The 15,740-nt window shown below is 44.2% G+C and overlaps 3 protein-coding genes across 12 annotated transcripts in view; 1 reads left to right on the forward strand and 2 right to left on the reverse strand.

Moving 5' to 3' along the window:
• Window positions 1-868: 868 nt before the first annotated feature.
• On the reverse strand, window positions 869-2,894 carry LOC110523434 (cytochrome c oxidase subunit 5B, mitochondrial). The gene is made up of 4 exons (XM_021602118.3): window positions 2,696-2,894; window positions 2,015-2,085; window positions 1,656-1,755; window positions 869-1,450 (listed from the first exon to the last, which is right to left on the reverse strand). The coding sequence occupies exons 1-4, from the start codon at window positions 2,790-2,792 to the stop codon at window positions 1,338-1,340; spliced, it is 381 nt and encodes a 126-aa protein (XP_021457793.1). The 5' UTR covers window positions 2,793-2,894; the 3' UTR covers window positions 869-1,337.
• A 310-nt stretch (window positions 2,895-3,204) lies between these two features.
• Window positions 3,205-15,034, reverse strand: LOC110523433 (drebrin-like protein B). Of its 6 annotated transcripts, none has more exons than XM_090234190.1 (16): window positions 14,871-15,034; window positions 11,663-11,718; window positions 11,351-11,463; window positions 11,178-11,252; window positions 10,935-11,078; window positions 10,771-10,857; window positions 6,236-6,313; window positions 5,844-5,995; window positions 5,696-5,750; window positions 5,510-5,575; window positions 5,314-5,416; window positions 4,908-5,093; window positions 4,418-4,492; window positions 4,180-4,313; window positions 3,958-4,018; window positions 3,205-3,732 (listed from the first exon to the last, which is right to left on the reverse strand). In XM_090234190.1, the coding sequence occupies exons 3-16, from the start codon at window positions 11,444-11,446 to the stop codon at window positions 3,596-3,598; spliced, it is 1,449 nt and encodes a 482-aa protein (XP_090090316.1). In that variant the 5' UTR covers window positions 11,447-11,463; window positions 11,663-11,718; window positions 14,871-15,034; the 3' UTR covers window positions 3,205-3,595. The 6 variants fall into 6 exon arrangements, with proteins under 6 accessions (XP_090090316.1, XP_090090317.1, XP_090090315.1 ...); XM_090234191.1 differs by having other exon boundaries at window positions 3,958-4,015; window positions 14,871-15,007; XM_090234189.1 differs by having other exon boundaries at window positions 3,958-4,025; window positions 4,178-4,313; window positions 14,871-15,007.
• Window positions 13,682-15,740, forward strand: part of LOC110523432 (transcription factor 7-like 1-B) — a 31,060-nt gene continuing 29,001 nt past the window's right edge. The window contains exons 1-2 of one of the 5 annotated variants that reach the window (XM_021602112.3): window positions 13,682-14,798; window positions 14,935-15,016. In XM_021602112.3, coding sequence (XP_021457787.2) covers window positions 14,613-14,798; window positions 14,935-15,016 — 268 coding nt within the window. In that variant the 5' untranslated portion in view covers window positions 13,682-14,612. The remainder of the gene's footprint in view (window positions 14,799-14,934; window positions 15,017-15,740) is intronic. The other 4 variants (XM_036977054.2, XM_090234183.1, XM_036977053.2 and 1 more) reach the window with 4 other exon arrangements.

Here is a 15,740-nt window from a genome sequence, read left to right on the forward strand (position 1 = left end):
GTTGTTCTGCCGATGCACAGAAAACCCAGCCAAATGTATATTATCCGTGTCGTCGTTCAGCCAAGACTTGGTGACACAAAAGATGTTACCGTTTTTAATGTCCTGTTCGTAGGAGTCTTGAACTGAGCTCATCCAGTTTATTCTCCAATTTTTGTACGTTGGCCAATGGAATGGATGGTAGAGGCGGGTTAGCCACTCACCAAACTAATTATCACATGGCACCCAGAACTGTCCCCCCTGGACCTTAGTCTTTTTTTTCATGCAAATGACAGGGATTTGGGCCTGGTCTGGGAGAAACAATATATCCTTCGCATCAGACTCATTAAAGAAAACAATCTTCATCCAGTTACAGGTGAGTAATCGCTGTTCTGATATCCAGAAGCAAAAACATGTATAAAATAAGTTAGTGAAAAAAAAACAATTGGTTAGGAGCCCGTATAACGTAATTTATCCCCTCCGTGCCATTAGCTTGCTTTTACAAAAAGCAGGGTACTATACATTACACATGGCACCACAATGAAAACTGTGAAAATAAGTGCGACAATCATAGTCCTTGAATGAATACACCATTATATGCGTCGGCTTCTCAGATCCAGATGACCTAAATCTTAATTTTGGCTCGAGGGCCACATTGGGATTTCAAAATTAAACAGATAGCCACTGATTTTATGTTGACAGATTTGCTGGTCAAAATCAAATTACAGCCTAGAAAACTGGCACTCATTTCTAATTATATAGGTCTATTATCATTTCTACATACTTTCCATCTGGTTTTAGAGATGTAGTATTATTTAAATTAACATGCTGTATTTTGCCCACCCCTGACCAAAACCATCACGCTATTCTACATCACCACCGAAACAGCAAGAGGAGTTAAGGAGTATACTTTATTGATTTGATAAGACCAAGTGTACAGTACATACATCAACGTAAACTGCTGTTTGAATGGAATTGTTTGAAAAATAACATTGCGTCCCACACCATTAGGCCTAGGCCTTAGGTACGTTTTAAACAATAACTGGTCCTGTGATCAGACTGACATTGAGGTTAGCAGGTTAGATAGATTTTCAAGTAGACGTTAGGATGAGATAAAGATAAATTGGACAGCAAACACATGATTAAAAGAAATCAAAGGGTAAACACAGAGGCCCAACATTCTAATTTAAAACACCTAACTCCCCGTGCAAATACACTTCCTGAAAGAACATTGAGATTTGACATCACCATCTAACCCCCTTCATGCTAAAGAAGCTGGAATCTTTCAGTGAATGTAATGTCATGTAAAGGTACTAGGTGATGTGTCTATGTATATAAGAGGGTGTATGTTTGTGTGTATTTTAGTGGGGCAGCTCGTGGGGCACCAGTTTGTAGTGGGAGCCACATGAGGGACAGCGCTGAGCATCGCCCTGATGGAGCCAGAACCACACCACTGCAGTGTTATCCTCCTCACCTAGAGAGAGAATGGAGAAAGTGAGAGAGAAGGGGGAGAAAGGGGGGAGAAATATAGGAGGGAGGGAGAGATCAGTTGAAGGAGACATTAGATATGAGCAGGAAGGTTAACCCTCAGACAGCCATGACAAATCAGAGTGGTACAGCTTCTGGCCACATAACTACCAGACAGCTGTAGAAAAACTAATATAAAGCTAGTCACATACAGACACAGCCCACAATCCTCTTGGTAGTGATGGAGGGCACCAGATGGGGGTCAGCCTTTGAGCCAGCATACTCTTTGGGCTTCAACATGCTGTAGGGGTCCTGGAAAGAAATCACACAAGACAGGTTCAGTTTTAGACCTAGGTATGACTTGGTGACATGGAGAACAAAGCACACAAACCTTTTAAGGATCCTAAATGTGGCTAGAGACATGTCGGGCCAGTGCTGAGAACAGAGTGAGATTACTGCCAAACTAATTAATACTTGACATGTTAAACTACCGGTGTCACGTAAATGTTGGCCATAGCAACACAGTTGACGCAAATAATATTAATTTCAAACAAATGTCATCTCGACTCACCGCGCCCTGTTGCGCAGCCTTCATAACTATCTTCTCCAGACCAGTGGCCTGCTCCTCGTCGGTGGGGATGCCTGAAAACATGTCATCAGTGTTAGCTAGCAAGGTTAAATAGTTGGCATTAGCTAGTTTAAAAGTTAGCAAAATTAGCAGTGGGCTACTTCCGCGCTAAGCACATTCAATGATAAAGTCGAGACCGATAGCTCGCTGACGCGCTAGCTAGAACCCTAAACTAAGGTACCATCTTTGACTTTATTATTTTAATTTGTTTTACCTTTATTTAACTAGGCAAGTCAGTTAAGAACATATTCTTATTTTCAATGACGGCCTAGGAACAGTGGGTCAACTGCCTCGTTCAGGGGCAGAACGACATATTTGAACCTTGTCAGCTCGGGGGTTTGAACTTGCAACCTTCCGGTTACTAGTCCAACGCTCTAACCACCTGCCGTCCCTTTGACAAAGGTCGCTATATAAGGCAAAATAGCTCAATATAGGACATGAAAACAATCTGCTCAGCTAGCTACTTAATGAGAACAATGTGGACAGATTGAAAATTGTGATAACTTGGCTAGAAAGCCTTGCGCCATTGCCTGGCAATGCATCGCCTGTCCTTGGCAAGACATCAATATGTCAAATACGATGCTTCCATGTCTTCTGCCCAAAACCTCCACATTACCGACTCACCACCAACCGCCATGCCGCGGGTGAGAGCAGGGACCGGGGCGGCCCGGCAAGTTGTAGCGGCCCTGACGGCCGAGCGAAGCAATAACCTTGCAGCCATTTCTCTTTCTGGTCGAAAGCACTGCTGTATAAGAAGAGGTCGCAATACAACTGGCAGCACACTGATGACGTTTAATATTTACGTGACAGTCGCATTATTCTGACGTCTGTGCTCTTGTATTTAAAAAATAGACGCGTTCAAGGCTCGAGTCGTTGACTAACGTTACCTGAAAAGGTAGGCTATGAATATACTTTATCATGCAAACTGATTCAACCTTTCGTTCCCAAAACAACTAAGAAAACATTACAGTCCAATCAGTAGGCCTACATGACATCATCTGTTAATAATCTATTTTTTATTTAACCTTTATTAAACTAGGCAAGATTAGTCCAAATGAATACACCGTCCCCATTTCATAAAAGGGGGATGAGCATAAATAATCTAGAACTCAAAAAAAGATTAAGCACATGGAAACAGTTGGACATTCATCTTTATTTATTGAAAAGTGGATCAAAAGCAAAAGTCTGACAAATTCAAGACACATATAAAACCCCAAACATCCCCATAATCCCATAGAAGACTGCTAGTCTGAGACCTGACTAAAACCAGACAATCATAAAGACTAGAATACACTGACATGAGCTCTGTTGTACATTAAAATACAGTAATCAAGTGACAGTCACTTTCCCTGACATCCCTGATAAGCCCTGCACCCCCATTCTCTTCTCTTTCTACTTATAAACCTAATATCTGTGCAGAGAGAAAAACATCCCCCTTCCTACCCCTGTATTGTTCGCATTGGTCGCAGTCAGAATGATCTGATGCTCTAATTGGTTGTACAGGCATGTGGGAGGGCTTTGGAACTACAGGAGCTCAACGTAATTAGCAGGGAACATTCCGTAGTGTCCATCCGGTCCGTAGCCTCTCCACCAACCCTCATCCTCCATGTCTATCCCTGTGATGATGTCATCAGGATCAAAGGTAATCTCAGAGTCGTCAGCTGAGGAGGAGAGGAGAGAAGGATGAAAGAAGAGTAAATTCAATACAACTTTATGGATAGAGATGAGATAGGGATGAGTGGTGCCAGAAGAGATGAAAGAAGGGAAGGAATATGAGGTGGGACATCAGAGAAAAGATTAGAAAAGCAAAGAAGGATCAGATGAAAGAAGATGAAATGAGAAAAAGAGAGGGACTTGATTTGAACCCAGAGCTGGGCAACACTCACTGGCTTGGTAGTCATACAGAGCCCTGGCATGCACATCCTGTCCACTGGCCTCCTCTCTCTGCTCCAGCACCCGAGAGAGATTGTTCAAGTGATAGGGAGTTAAAGAAGATTTGAACAGAATAAAACAGTGGAGTCATAACACCACAGAATTTTCCAACCTATTTGGAATAATATTTGATAACATGGCTAAGAGCAACGTCATCATACTTCCTGTAGACTTACTGTGGGTGTGTCCTGGTAGATATCATCATAAATGTTATCCTCCTCATTTGTTGCTGCCAATGGCAGGAGCTCGTATACCTCATCTAGGTCAATGTGCCTCTCTCTACCCTGAACCAGGCCGGCAACTGTTGGCTCTGAGAGATTCAATATTTAAAGACCCTCACCAGCTGTAGTTTTTAAGTGGTAACAATGTGAGAGTGGAAATGAGTTTGCGTTTGTGTGTGAGGTGGAGGCCTACCGTCCTCTGGTGCTGTGTCCTGTGTATCATCATCAAAATCATCTGACCAGTACTCCTCTTCAGTGAAGGAAGACTCTGTGACACACATACACACACATATTATTTAGACAGCCTTATCACTACGACATCAGCCTGTGGTGGAAAGTGTTAGCTGCATGCCTGTATGCATGCGTGTTTGGCTTGTGGGTTGGACATGTGAGTGTAGGGCTGCTTGTGCCTCAGGCTGTAGGAACACAGTAGCAGGGGTTTCTGGGAGTAGAGGAGCAGGGCGTTCTGGGAGCAGAGAAGTAAGGGGTTAAAGGCTTAGCTATGATACAGATGTGTGTGTGCATTCATGTGTGCATGCGTGTCTGACTTGTGGGTTGGACAGGTGAGAGTGGGGCAGCTGCTTCTGGGAGCAGTGGAGCAGGGTTTAAAGGGCTATCTATGATACAGGTGTGTGTGTGTGTGTGTGTGTGTGTGTGTGTGTGTGGGTGGGTGCATGTATTACCTGCGGGTTGGACAGGTGAGAGTGGGGCTGCCTGTGCCTTGGGCTCTGAGAGCAGAGCAGGTGTTTTTGGGAGCAGTGAAGCCAGGGCTTCTGGGTGAAGAAAAGCAGGGTATTGTGGGGAACGTGGTTCGTTGGGTGTTTCTCTCTCAGTGGACTTCTGAGTCAGGAAGTGGCTCTGCAGCTTCCCTGAGGGAGGGGGAGAGGGGAATAATATGTGTTATATGTTATTGGGGCTAGGGGAATATGTGTTATGGGGGGGCAGAATGTGTTATTGATATGTCATAATGATTTATTGCTAACTTTATTTAAGTTATTAAGTGTGCTTAGCGTTGACCAGTTTTCTATATCAATACCCACCTTGTTGCTTATCTATAAAACATTGTTACAACATTCTAGGTGATTTTACCAGGTCTGGAGCTGGGCGTGTTGTCCAGTGAGGCACTCTGCTCTCTCTTTTTAAACAGCTCTCTGGGGTTCAAGGACCTTTGGGAGATCAGACGTGCTGCCTCCTGACACACACACACACACACACACACACAGTTCAGTAAATTATGACATATTGAACACACAAACACACACACACAGTGAGTGCGGACTCTCACGTTTGCTTTTTGTACAGATGCAGGTCTTATCCTCTGAGAGTTCTGACGCTCACTGTCCTGCTGCTCCTAAAAAGCAGACACACACACAAAAACACACACACTCAAATAAGTTTGGAATACTGCAACTCACAAAAGCATTTTGTGCAATGCATAGAAATCACACATAGTACCACATAAAAGGCTCACCGGCTGATGTTGTTCCTGGTCTCTATACCCTGACTCCTGCTGCTTCTGGTAAGTCCTGTCAAACAGACACACACACAGACAATATTATATTATTGAGCATGTGTTTGTGTGTGTCTGCGCATATGTGCGTGCATCTGTGATGACTGACTTTGCCTGGTCGATTTGAGAGGTTCTCTCCTTTGCCCTCATTTCTCTCTCTGCAGCCTCCTTTTCATCCCTCTCTTTTTGCTCTCTTTTCACCCTTTGCCTCTCCTCCTCCACTCTCTTGCTCTCCTCCTTCTGACGTACCTCCTCATCTCTCTGAGAGAGAGAGAGAAAGTGAGAAATGTAACATTCTGTTGGAACCAAACTCCCAAAGAACCAGCAGCAGAGTAACTCAAAACAGGATTGCATACCACATTAGGAATAGGGAGATAACAATATAGTATAGTATTACTTTTGTCTGGAATTTTGTTATGTCTTAAGAGCAAGCACTTAAATGTAGCTTACTAGTTACATACGACAAATAAAATGTAGGCTTGGCTATCTGAGAAGGTCTACCTGAGATTGGGCCCAGAAGTTGTCCTTGTTGGTTTGCAGAATCTCATCCACAGCATTAGTCTTCTGGTACACCGACCCCTGAAACACAACAATACATTCTCTGCTGCCAATGACTGGAACGAATTGCAAAAATCACTGAAGCTAGAGACTCATATCTCCCTCACTAACTTTAAGCATCAGCTGTCAGAGCAGCTCACAGATCATTGCACCTGTACATAGCCCATCTGTAAATAGCCCATCCAGCTACCTCATCCCATATTGTTATTTATTTATTTTGCTCCTTTGTACCCCAGTATCTCTACTTGCACATTCATCTTCTGTACATCTATCACTCCAGTGTTTAATTGCTAAATAGTAATTGCTTCGCCACTACTGCCTATTTATTGCCTTACCTCCCTAATGTTACCTCATTTGCACACACTGTATATAGATTGTTTTTCCAATTGTGTTATTGACTGTACATTTGTTTATTTCATGTGTAACTCTGTGTTGTTGTTTGTGTCGCACTGCTTTGCTTTATCTTGGCCAGGTCGCAGTTGTAAATGAGAACTTGTTCTCAACTGGCCTACCTGGTTAAATAAAGGTGAAATAAAATAAATACAAACATTACAGCTGTTTGTGTGTGTGTGTGTCAAATCAAATCAAATTTTATTGGTCACATACACATGTTTAGGAGACGTTATTGCGGGTGTAGCAAAATGCTTGTGTTTCTAGCTCCGCCCGTGCGGTAATATCTAACAAGTAATATCTAACAATTTCACAATATATACCCAATACACATAAATCTAAGTGAAGGAATAGAATTAAGAATATATAAATATATGGACAAGCAACGTCAGAGCGGCATAGACTAAGATACAGTAGAATAAAATAGAATACAGTATATACATATGAGATGAGTAATGCACAATATGTAAACAGGGTAGGGTAGCCTAGTGGTTAGAGCGTTGGGACTAGTAACAGTTAACCCACTGTTAACCCACTGTTCCTAGACCAGTTAACCCACTGTTCCTAGGCTGTCATTGAAAATAAGAATTTCTCCTGAACTGACTTGCCTAGGTAAAATAGACTTGCCTAGGTAAAATAAAAAAAAGTTACTATTGTTCCATTTTTTTTTTAAAGTGGCCAGTGATTTCAAGTCTATGTACAGTTGAAGTCGGACGTTTACATACACCTTAGCCAAGTACATTTAAACTCAGTATTTCACAATTCTTGACATTTAATCCTAGTAAAAAGTCCCTGTCTTAGGTCAGTTAGGATCACCACTTTATTTGAAGAATGTGAAATGTCAGAATAATAGTAGAGAGAATGATTTATTTCAGCTTTTATTTATTTCATCACATTTCCAGTGGGTCAGAAGTTTACATACACTCAATTAGTATTTAGTAGCATTGCCTTTAAATTGGTTAACTTGGGTCAAACTTTTTGGGTAGCCTTCCACAAGCTCCCCACAATAAATTGGGTGAATTTTGGCCCATTCCTCCTGACAGAGCTGGTGTAAATGAGTCAAGTTGGTAGGCCTCCTTGCTTGCACATGCTTATTCAGTTCTGCCCACAAATTTACTATAGGATTAAGGTCAGGGCTTTGTGATGGCCACTCCAACACCTTGACTTTGTTATCCTTAAGCCATTTTGACACAACTCTGGAAGTATGCTTGGGGCCCTTGTCCATTTGGAAGACCATTTGCGACCAAGCTTTAACTTCCTGACTGATGTCTTGAGATGTTGCTTCAATATATCCACATACTTTTCCATCCTCATGATGCCATCTATTTTGTGAAATGCACCAGTCCCTCCTTCAGCAAAGCACCCCCACAACATGATGCTGCCCCCCCCCCCCCTTCACCATTGGGACGGTGTTCTTCGGCTTGCAAGCATCCCCTTTTTTCCTCCAAATATTAACGATGGTCATTATGGCCAAACAGTTCTATTTTTGTTTCATTAGACCAGAGGACATTTCTCCAGAAAGTACGATATTTGTCCATGTGCAGTTGCAAACTGTAGTCTGCCTTTTTTATGGCGGTTTGGGAGCAGTGGCTTCTTCCTTGCTGAGCAGCCTTTCAGGTTATGTTGATATAGGACTCGTTTTACTGTGGATATAGATACTTTTGTACCTGTTTCCTCCAGCATCTTCACACGGTCCTTTGCTGTTGTCCTGGGATTTATTTGCACTTTTCGCACCAAAGTACGTTCAACTCTAGGAGACAGAACACGTCTCCTTCTTGAGCGGTATGCTGGCTGCGTGGTCCCATGGTGTTTATACTTGCGTACTATTGTTTGTACAGATGAACGTGGTACCTTCAGGTGTTTGGAAATTGCTCCTAAGGATGAACCAGACTTGTGGAGGTCTACAATTTTTTTTCTGAGGTCTTGGCTGATTTCATTTGATTGTCCCATGATGCCAAGCAAAGAGGCACTGAGTTTGAAGGTAGGCCTTGAAATACATCCACAGGTACTCCTACAATTGACTCAAATGATGTCAATTAGCCTACCAGAAGCTTTTAAAGACATCACATACTTTTGGGGAATTTTCCAAGCTGTTTAAAAGCATAATCAACTTAGTGTATGTAAACGTCTTACCCACTGGAATTGTGATACAGTGAATTATAAGTGAAATAATCTGTGTGTAAACAATTGTTGGAAAAATTACTTGTGTCATGCACAAAGTAGATGTCCTAACCGACTTGCCAAAACTATAGTTTGTTAACAAGAAATTTGTGGAGTGGATGAAAAACGAGTTTTAATGACTCCAATCTAAGTGTATGTAAACTTCCGACTTCAACTGTATATAGGCAGCAGCCTCTAATGTGCTAGTGATGGCTGTTTAACAGTCTGATGGCCTTGAGATAGAAGCTGTTTTTCAGTCTTTCAGTCCCAGCTTTGATGCACCTGTACTGACCTCGCATTCTGGATGATAGCGGGGTGAACAGGAAGTGGCTCGTGTGGTTGTTGTCCTTGATGGTCTTTTTGGCCTTCCTGTGACATCAGGTGCTGTAGGTGTCCTGGAGGGCAGGTAGTTTGCCTCTGGTGATGCATTGGGCAGACCGCTCCACCCTCTGGAGAGCCCTGCGATTGCGCGCTGTGCAATTGCCGTACCAGGCGGTGATACAGCCCAACAGGATGCTCTCAATTGTGCATCTGTAAACGTTTGTGAGGGTTTTAGGTGCCAAGCCAAATGTATTCAGCCTCCTGAGGTTGAAGAGGCGCTGTTCCGCCTTCTTCACCACACTGTCCATGTGGGTGGACCATTTCAGTTTGTCAGTGATGTGTACCCCGAGGAACTTGAAGCTTTCCACCTTCTCCACTGTGGTCCAGTCGATGTAGATAGGGGGATGTTCCCTCTGCTGTTTCCTGAAGTCCACGATCATCTCCTTTGTTTTGTTGACATTGAGTGAGAGGTTATTTTCCTGGCACCACACTCCCAGAGCCCTCATCTCCTCCCTGTAGGCTGTCTCATCATTGTTGGTAATCAAGCCTGCTACTGTTGTGTCATCTGCTAACTTGATTATTGAGTTGGAGGTGAGCTTGGCCATGCAGTCATGGGTGAACAGGGAGTACAGGAGAGGGCTGAGCTGGCACCCTTATGGGGCTCCAGTTATGAGGATCAGCAAAGTGGATGTGTTGTTTCCTACCTTCACCACCTGGGAGCGGCCCGCCAGGAAGTCCAGGTCCCAGTTGCACAGGGTGGGGTTCAGACCCTGGGCCTCAAGCTTAATGGTGAGCTTGGAGTGTACTATGGTGTTGAATGCTGAGCTATAGTCAATGAACAGCATTCTTACATAGGTATTGTCCAGATGGGATAGGGCAGTGTGCAGTGTGATGGCGATTGAATCATCTGTGGATCTATTGGGGCAGTATGCAAACTGAAGTGGGTCTAAGGTGACAGGTAAGGTAGAGGTGATATGATCCTTAACTAGCCTCTTAAAGCACTTCATGATGACAGAAGTGACAGCTAAGGGGCAATAGTCATTTAGTCCAGTTACCTTTGCTTTCTTGGGTACAGGAACAATGGTGCCCATCTTGAAGTATGTGGGGACAGCAGACTGGGATATGGAGAGATTGAACATGTCCGTTAACACACCAGCCAGCTGGTCTGCGTATGCTCTGATGACACGGCTAGGGATGCCGTCTGGGCCAGCAGCCTTGTGAGGGATAACACGCTTTAATGTCTTACTCGAGACGACCACGGAGAAGGAGAGCCCACAGTCCTTGGTCGCGGGCCGCGTCGGTGGCACTGTGTTATCCGCAAAGCGGGCAAAGAAGGTGTTTAGCTTGTCCGGAAATAAGAGGTCGGTGTCCGTGACTGGTTTTCCTTTTGTAGTCCGTGATTGTCTGTAGACCCTGCCCCATATGTCTCGTGTCTGAGACGTTGAATTGCAACTCCACTTTGTCTCTACACTGACGTTTTGCCTGTTTGATTGACTTGAGGAGGGAATAACTACACTGTGTGTGTGTGTGTGTGTGTGTGTGTGTGTGTGTGTGTGTGTGTGTGTGTGTGTGTGTGTGTGTGTGTGTGTGTGTGTGTGTGTTCTCACCACAGGCCCTCTGGGTATGTCATATTTCTGTGTCTCTTTGGTTTGCAGAATCTCATCCACAGCATTAGTCTTCTGGTACACCGACCCCTGAAACACAACAACACATTACTCTGTGTGTGTGTGTGTGTATGATTGTGTGTGCATGAGTGTGTGTGTGTTCTCACCACAGGTCCACTGGGTACATCGCTGTATTTCTGTGTCTCTTTGCGAAAGTTAAAGTTGGCCCCCGACGCCTTGGCCACTTTACCCATGATGCTCTCTGGCTCCACGTCATCCTCCCCCCGTGCATTGATGGTCACATGGGCACCCTGCAGGAATGAGATTGGTCAGAGAGAGAGTCTACACAGCGCAAATTTAGAGAATTAACATTTTGGAGCATCTCTCTCTTTAATGCAGGTAAAACTCACCCTTAGGAAGTTACCCATGGAAATGACATGGTTGGCGCACTGTCCTTTCCGAGAGTCCTTTACCCCTTCACCTGTCTAAAACACACACACACAAAGGTGAATGGCTGATTTGGCAAAGGTCTCTATTGATCGTTATGCTTCGAGGGTGGTGTGTGTGTGTGTGTGCTACTTACCCAGTTGATGAGGACATATTTACACAGGCCAGAGTTGGGGTCCTTGACACGACAGAAGGCATACATCACCTTCCCACTGCTCAACTCCTCCACCATCTCCTCCAGACCGCCGTCTACATACAGATACACATACACAAACACACAAATCGAATGTGGGTCGTCAACGTTACTGATGACCATGTCAGCCAGCTAAACTAAAGCCTACGTGGTATGGTGTATCATCAGTTTTCAGTTATCATACAACAAATTCCCTGAACCCCCCCCCACATTACACACATGCACAAACAACTTATATTGCAGACCCACACTCACCTCCCTTCTCTGCCAGGCGGATGTCATTGGTGTTCCCCTCATAGGTGAACAGAGTCCTGTAGACAGACAGAAAAACAACTGGAAGATTCTCTCTCTCTTGTCATTGCTGAATCACAAACACACACATACAGATACAACTGTGATACCAAATCAACTGATCTAATCCTTCTCTCAGTTCTTGCTCACCAGTTGGTATCAGACTTCACATCCACCACTTCTTTATACGCGGCCGTGAGTGCTGCTCCGTTTTTACTTAGATTCACCGACATTCTCCTGTGTGTCTATCTGTGCCGTGGCATTCACTGCGTCAAAGAAAACGCAGCACCAAAACTTTATCCAGGAAATAAGAAATGGTCTCTTCAGTTGGAGTAGCTGAGATATACTGAATGATGAAAGAGCACTCTAATGGGTAAAGGCAGAACTTCCAATGACAAGCGAGTCTTGTACCAAGGGGATTCTTTCAGCTTTGTCAAAACTGGGATGGATCAGGACCAAATCGGCAAAATAATGGTCTCCTCTCTGTGTCAAAGTAAGATTCAAATATTCTACCTAGAGAAATCAAGGAAAGAGGACCGCTAACACACACAGGCTGTCCGAGCTGATTCAGTATGAAGGAACTACTACACACACACCCCTCTGAAACTTGTCGGGGCAGTGTGTGTGTGTGCGTGCACGTGTGTGTGTGTGTGTGTGTGTGTGTGTGTGTGTGTGTGTGTGTGAGAGAGAGAGAGAGAGAGAGGGAGTGAAAGAAACCGGTCAGGGCAGAACCGGAAAAGTCTAATTTTTTAGATTGGTGCTGCAGTACCGCAAGTTCTTCAGTACAAGCAGGTCGGCAGACTAAATGCTTCCTGCTAACTATTTAGGTGGTGGAAGAGTCTACTGTAAAGGGACTGAGGGTGATTGCTGGTTAGACTACAGAAGGTTCACAAACATCAGCCTTGTTGATAAGTAGATCTCCACTCTTTCTCTATCCTATCTCATTATCTCTTTGCTGTTGGTGAGCAGTTCCCTCTCTCCCTCCTTTTCTATCCCTGCCAACCCTCTTTCTCTCTCTCTCTTGCATGCTCTCTCTCTCTGTGTGTAGATGAGCACCCTCCAGCTTCCTCTTTTACACATGCACATGCACACACATACACAAACACACACACACACACACACACACACACACACATACTGAACATACACTAGCTTTCTCAGGAACAAAAGAGGGAATTCCTTTTCACCAATGCACACAGACAGACATAGAGGCATAGACACAAATACACTCACACACACACACTATTTCAGATGCAGTCTAATCCCTTGTCTCCTTTGCTCGTTGGTGGGTGGTTTTATTATGAGGGAGGGGGGCATGACACTCATCATTCCCAACACCCCCATCACACACACGTTTGCACTACACACACATGCACAAACACACTATTGTGCAATAGTATTATGTTAGCTTGGAAATGCCTGTGGTTTGCTAGAGGGTTGAGTGTCAATTTTGTAGCAAGGACCTGCAGTCACATAAACATATATGGGGGGGGGGGGGGGGGGGGGGGGTGTAACAGATAACAGACCAAGGGAGGGCTCGGGTTACAGTCTCACAGAAAAAAGTACACACACAAAGATTAAAGAGAGAAGGAGAGCGGGCATTATCAACACCATTATCTTCATCATAATCATTAGCCTACTATTACATCCTTCAGTTCTCTCCTATGAATATGCACATGAAGCCAGCTGGAATCCAATATAATTCAGTGTGGTGAAACAACAGTAAAACTGAGCGATATTCAGTGCGGAGGCAAACTGATTTGTATTTTTAATTGTGTGCCACCCTATGGGACTCCCAATCACAGCCTGATGTGATACAGCCTGGATTTGAACCAGGGACTGTAATGCACTGAGATGCAGTGCCTTAGACCACTGTATCACGGGTGATCTGGCTGGGAATCCAGACAATGCAAAGATATACTTTCCCCCTGACCAATATAATTTTTTAGCTCCAGAAATCAGATGGGAAAAACTCCTGGCACCATTGACACATACATCATTGATAGCTGGACTGGAATTACTCTGCCCAAGCGTCTTCCCTCCCCACTTTCTTCCTCCTGTTTTCTCTCCTCTCCCACCCCCAGTCTTCCCTCCCCACTTTCTGCCTCCAGTCTCCCGTCTTCCCTCCTCACTTTCTTCCTCCAGTCTCCCTTCTCCTGTTTTCCCTCCTCCCCCACCCCAGTCTCCCGGCGGCGGCCTAGCTCTTCCTTCCACTCCACCTCAGAAACACCAAGCGACTTGTATTATTTCCCATGCGACCATATACACGCACACAACCAGCGACTAACTTTTCTCAAACTCGCAAGGGTTGAATTTTCTATTTTTGAAGGATAATGGACGACAAAATAATTAAGAAAGTAGGCTTGTGAGCTGACTTTTCTTCGGGCTGATTTTACTCGGGAGGCTAACGTTAAGTAGGAGGAGAACGTATGTGCAGGAGGACAACTTATGTGCGTGCGTGTTTTAAACTTCTGCGACGTACAGCTTTCCATTGTTTTCGTTTTCCCTTTCAGTTTTAAGAGATTGCTAGTTGTTTTTACATCAGTATACGGTTATTCGTGGGGTCGTCGATGTGGGTTGTAACGTTAGCTAGTTTTTCTAGCCCAAAATAAAAGACGCGACAAGAAACGAGTGGAACAACTCCAGGAATCGACTAGCTAGTTAACTAGTTAGCTTAGCATGGCTAACTAACGTTAGCTAGCTAACAATGAACAGTCGTTGGATGCTTATTTTTGCAAAGTTTGCAACAACTCGTCTTGTTCATGGCTAATCTCGTTACTACCACTGGAAATCGTGGAAATCCAAATAATACAGTGTACTAGCTAGCTAACGTTAGCAGGGTGTTTTGAAACTCGGTGGGTACGACATCACTTCCACGGCAAGACAACAGTGAGTGTGTTTTTAGAAATTCAAGATGCCGCAGCTGGACGGAGGAGGAGGAGATGATTTGGGAGCCAACGATGAGTTGATCTCGTTTAAAGACGAGGGGGAGCAGGAGGAAAAGACCGCCGAGAATGTGTCCTCTGAGCGGGACCTGGACGATGTCAAGTCTTCACTGGTCAACGAGACGGAGAACAACAGCAGTTCGTCTGACTCCGAGGTAGCTAACTTTACTAGCTAGCCAGCTAGGGACAGACGATTGAATCACTATATAAACAACTACGGTACTAACCTTTTTCTTCTAGCCACCAATCTCCAGTGTTTTTTGGCAAACAACGTTTGTGTGTGTTTGTCAGCAGGCAGTCAGTCATAGACGTCCCCAGCATCACATACCGGATTGGGAGAGTTATGTCAGACAGAGAGAGTTCGTTGCAGAAGGTAAAACACGACAGACTCATAGTAAAACTATAACTCTCACTTTTATCCTTCATATGAGTGCCCCCCTCTCCCCACTTTTCTTTATATCCTCTCCTTTATCTCTCCCTCCCAGTCCATTCCTTTATTTCTCAATTCATTTAAAAAAAAGCAGTGTTGAAAGAGTTAGGTCATTTTACACCCCTTACAAGAAACACAGAACATATAGCAATAAATCAACAACTACAAGCATTCTTGCCTTGGCGGCAGCTCTGCAGAGTGGTCACTAGCTGGCACAGTCATACAATCTGATTTGAAACACACTGCAAACCCGAATGCCTAAACTTAAATTGAGACCAAAAAGCTAATTTTTGTATATATGAATTTTTGCGTTATTGCAAATTATGACTTTGCAGCTGGAACATCTAGTGGAAACCGCTCAGTTCTTCCTCCAGAATCCTCCTCTCTCCAGCCTCATTTCCCCCCTCACCCATCTCCCACACCCCCATTTCTCTCCCAATTCAATGAGCCCTGTTAACAAGAGATGTCACTGTCTTACATGCTAACAAAGCAACTAAACAGATTATAATAGATTGACAACCCATCCCTAGTCTATCCCCCAGCTCTGAGGAGGCAGTTGGTCAATGGTTGTTGAAGTAAACTCGGTCTCAATTTTTTCAATCCAATTTAGGCTCTCTATTGGCATGGGAAACATATGTTAACATTGCCAAAGCAAGAGAAGTAGATA

Source organism: Oncorhynchus mykiss, chromosome 5, assembly GCF_057628025.1.
Source record: "Oncorhynchus mykiss isolate SJ-2025 chromosome 5, ASM5762802v1, whole genome shotgun sequence".
Classification (NCBI taxonomy): Eukaryota; Metazoa; Chordata; class Actinopteri; order Salmoniformes; family Salmonidae; genus Oncorhynchus; species Oncorhynchus mykiss.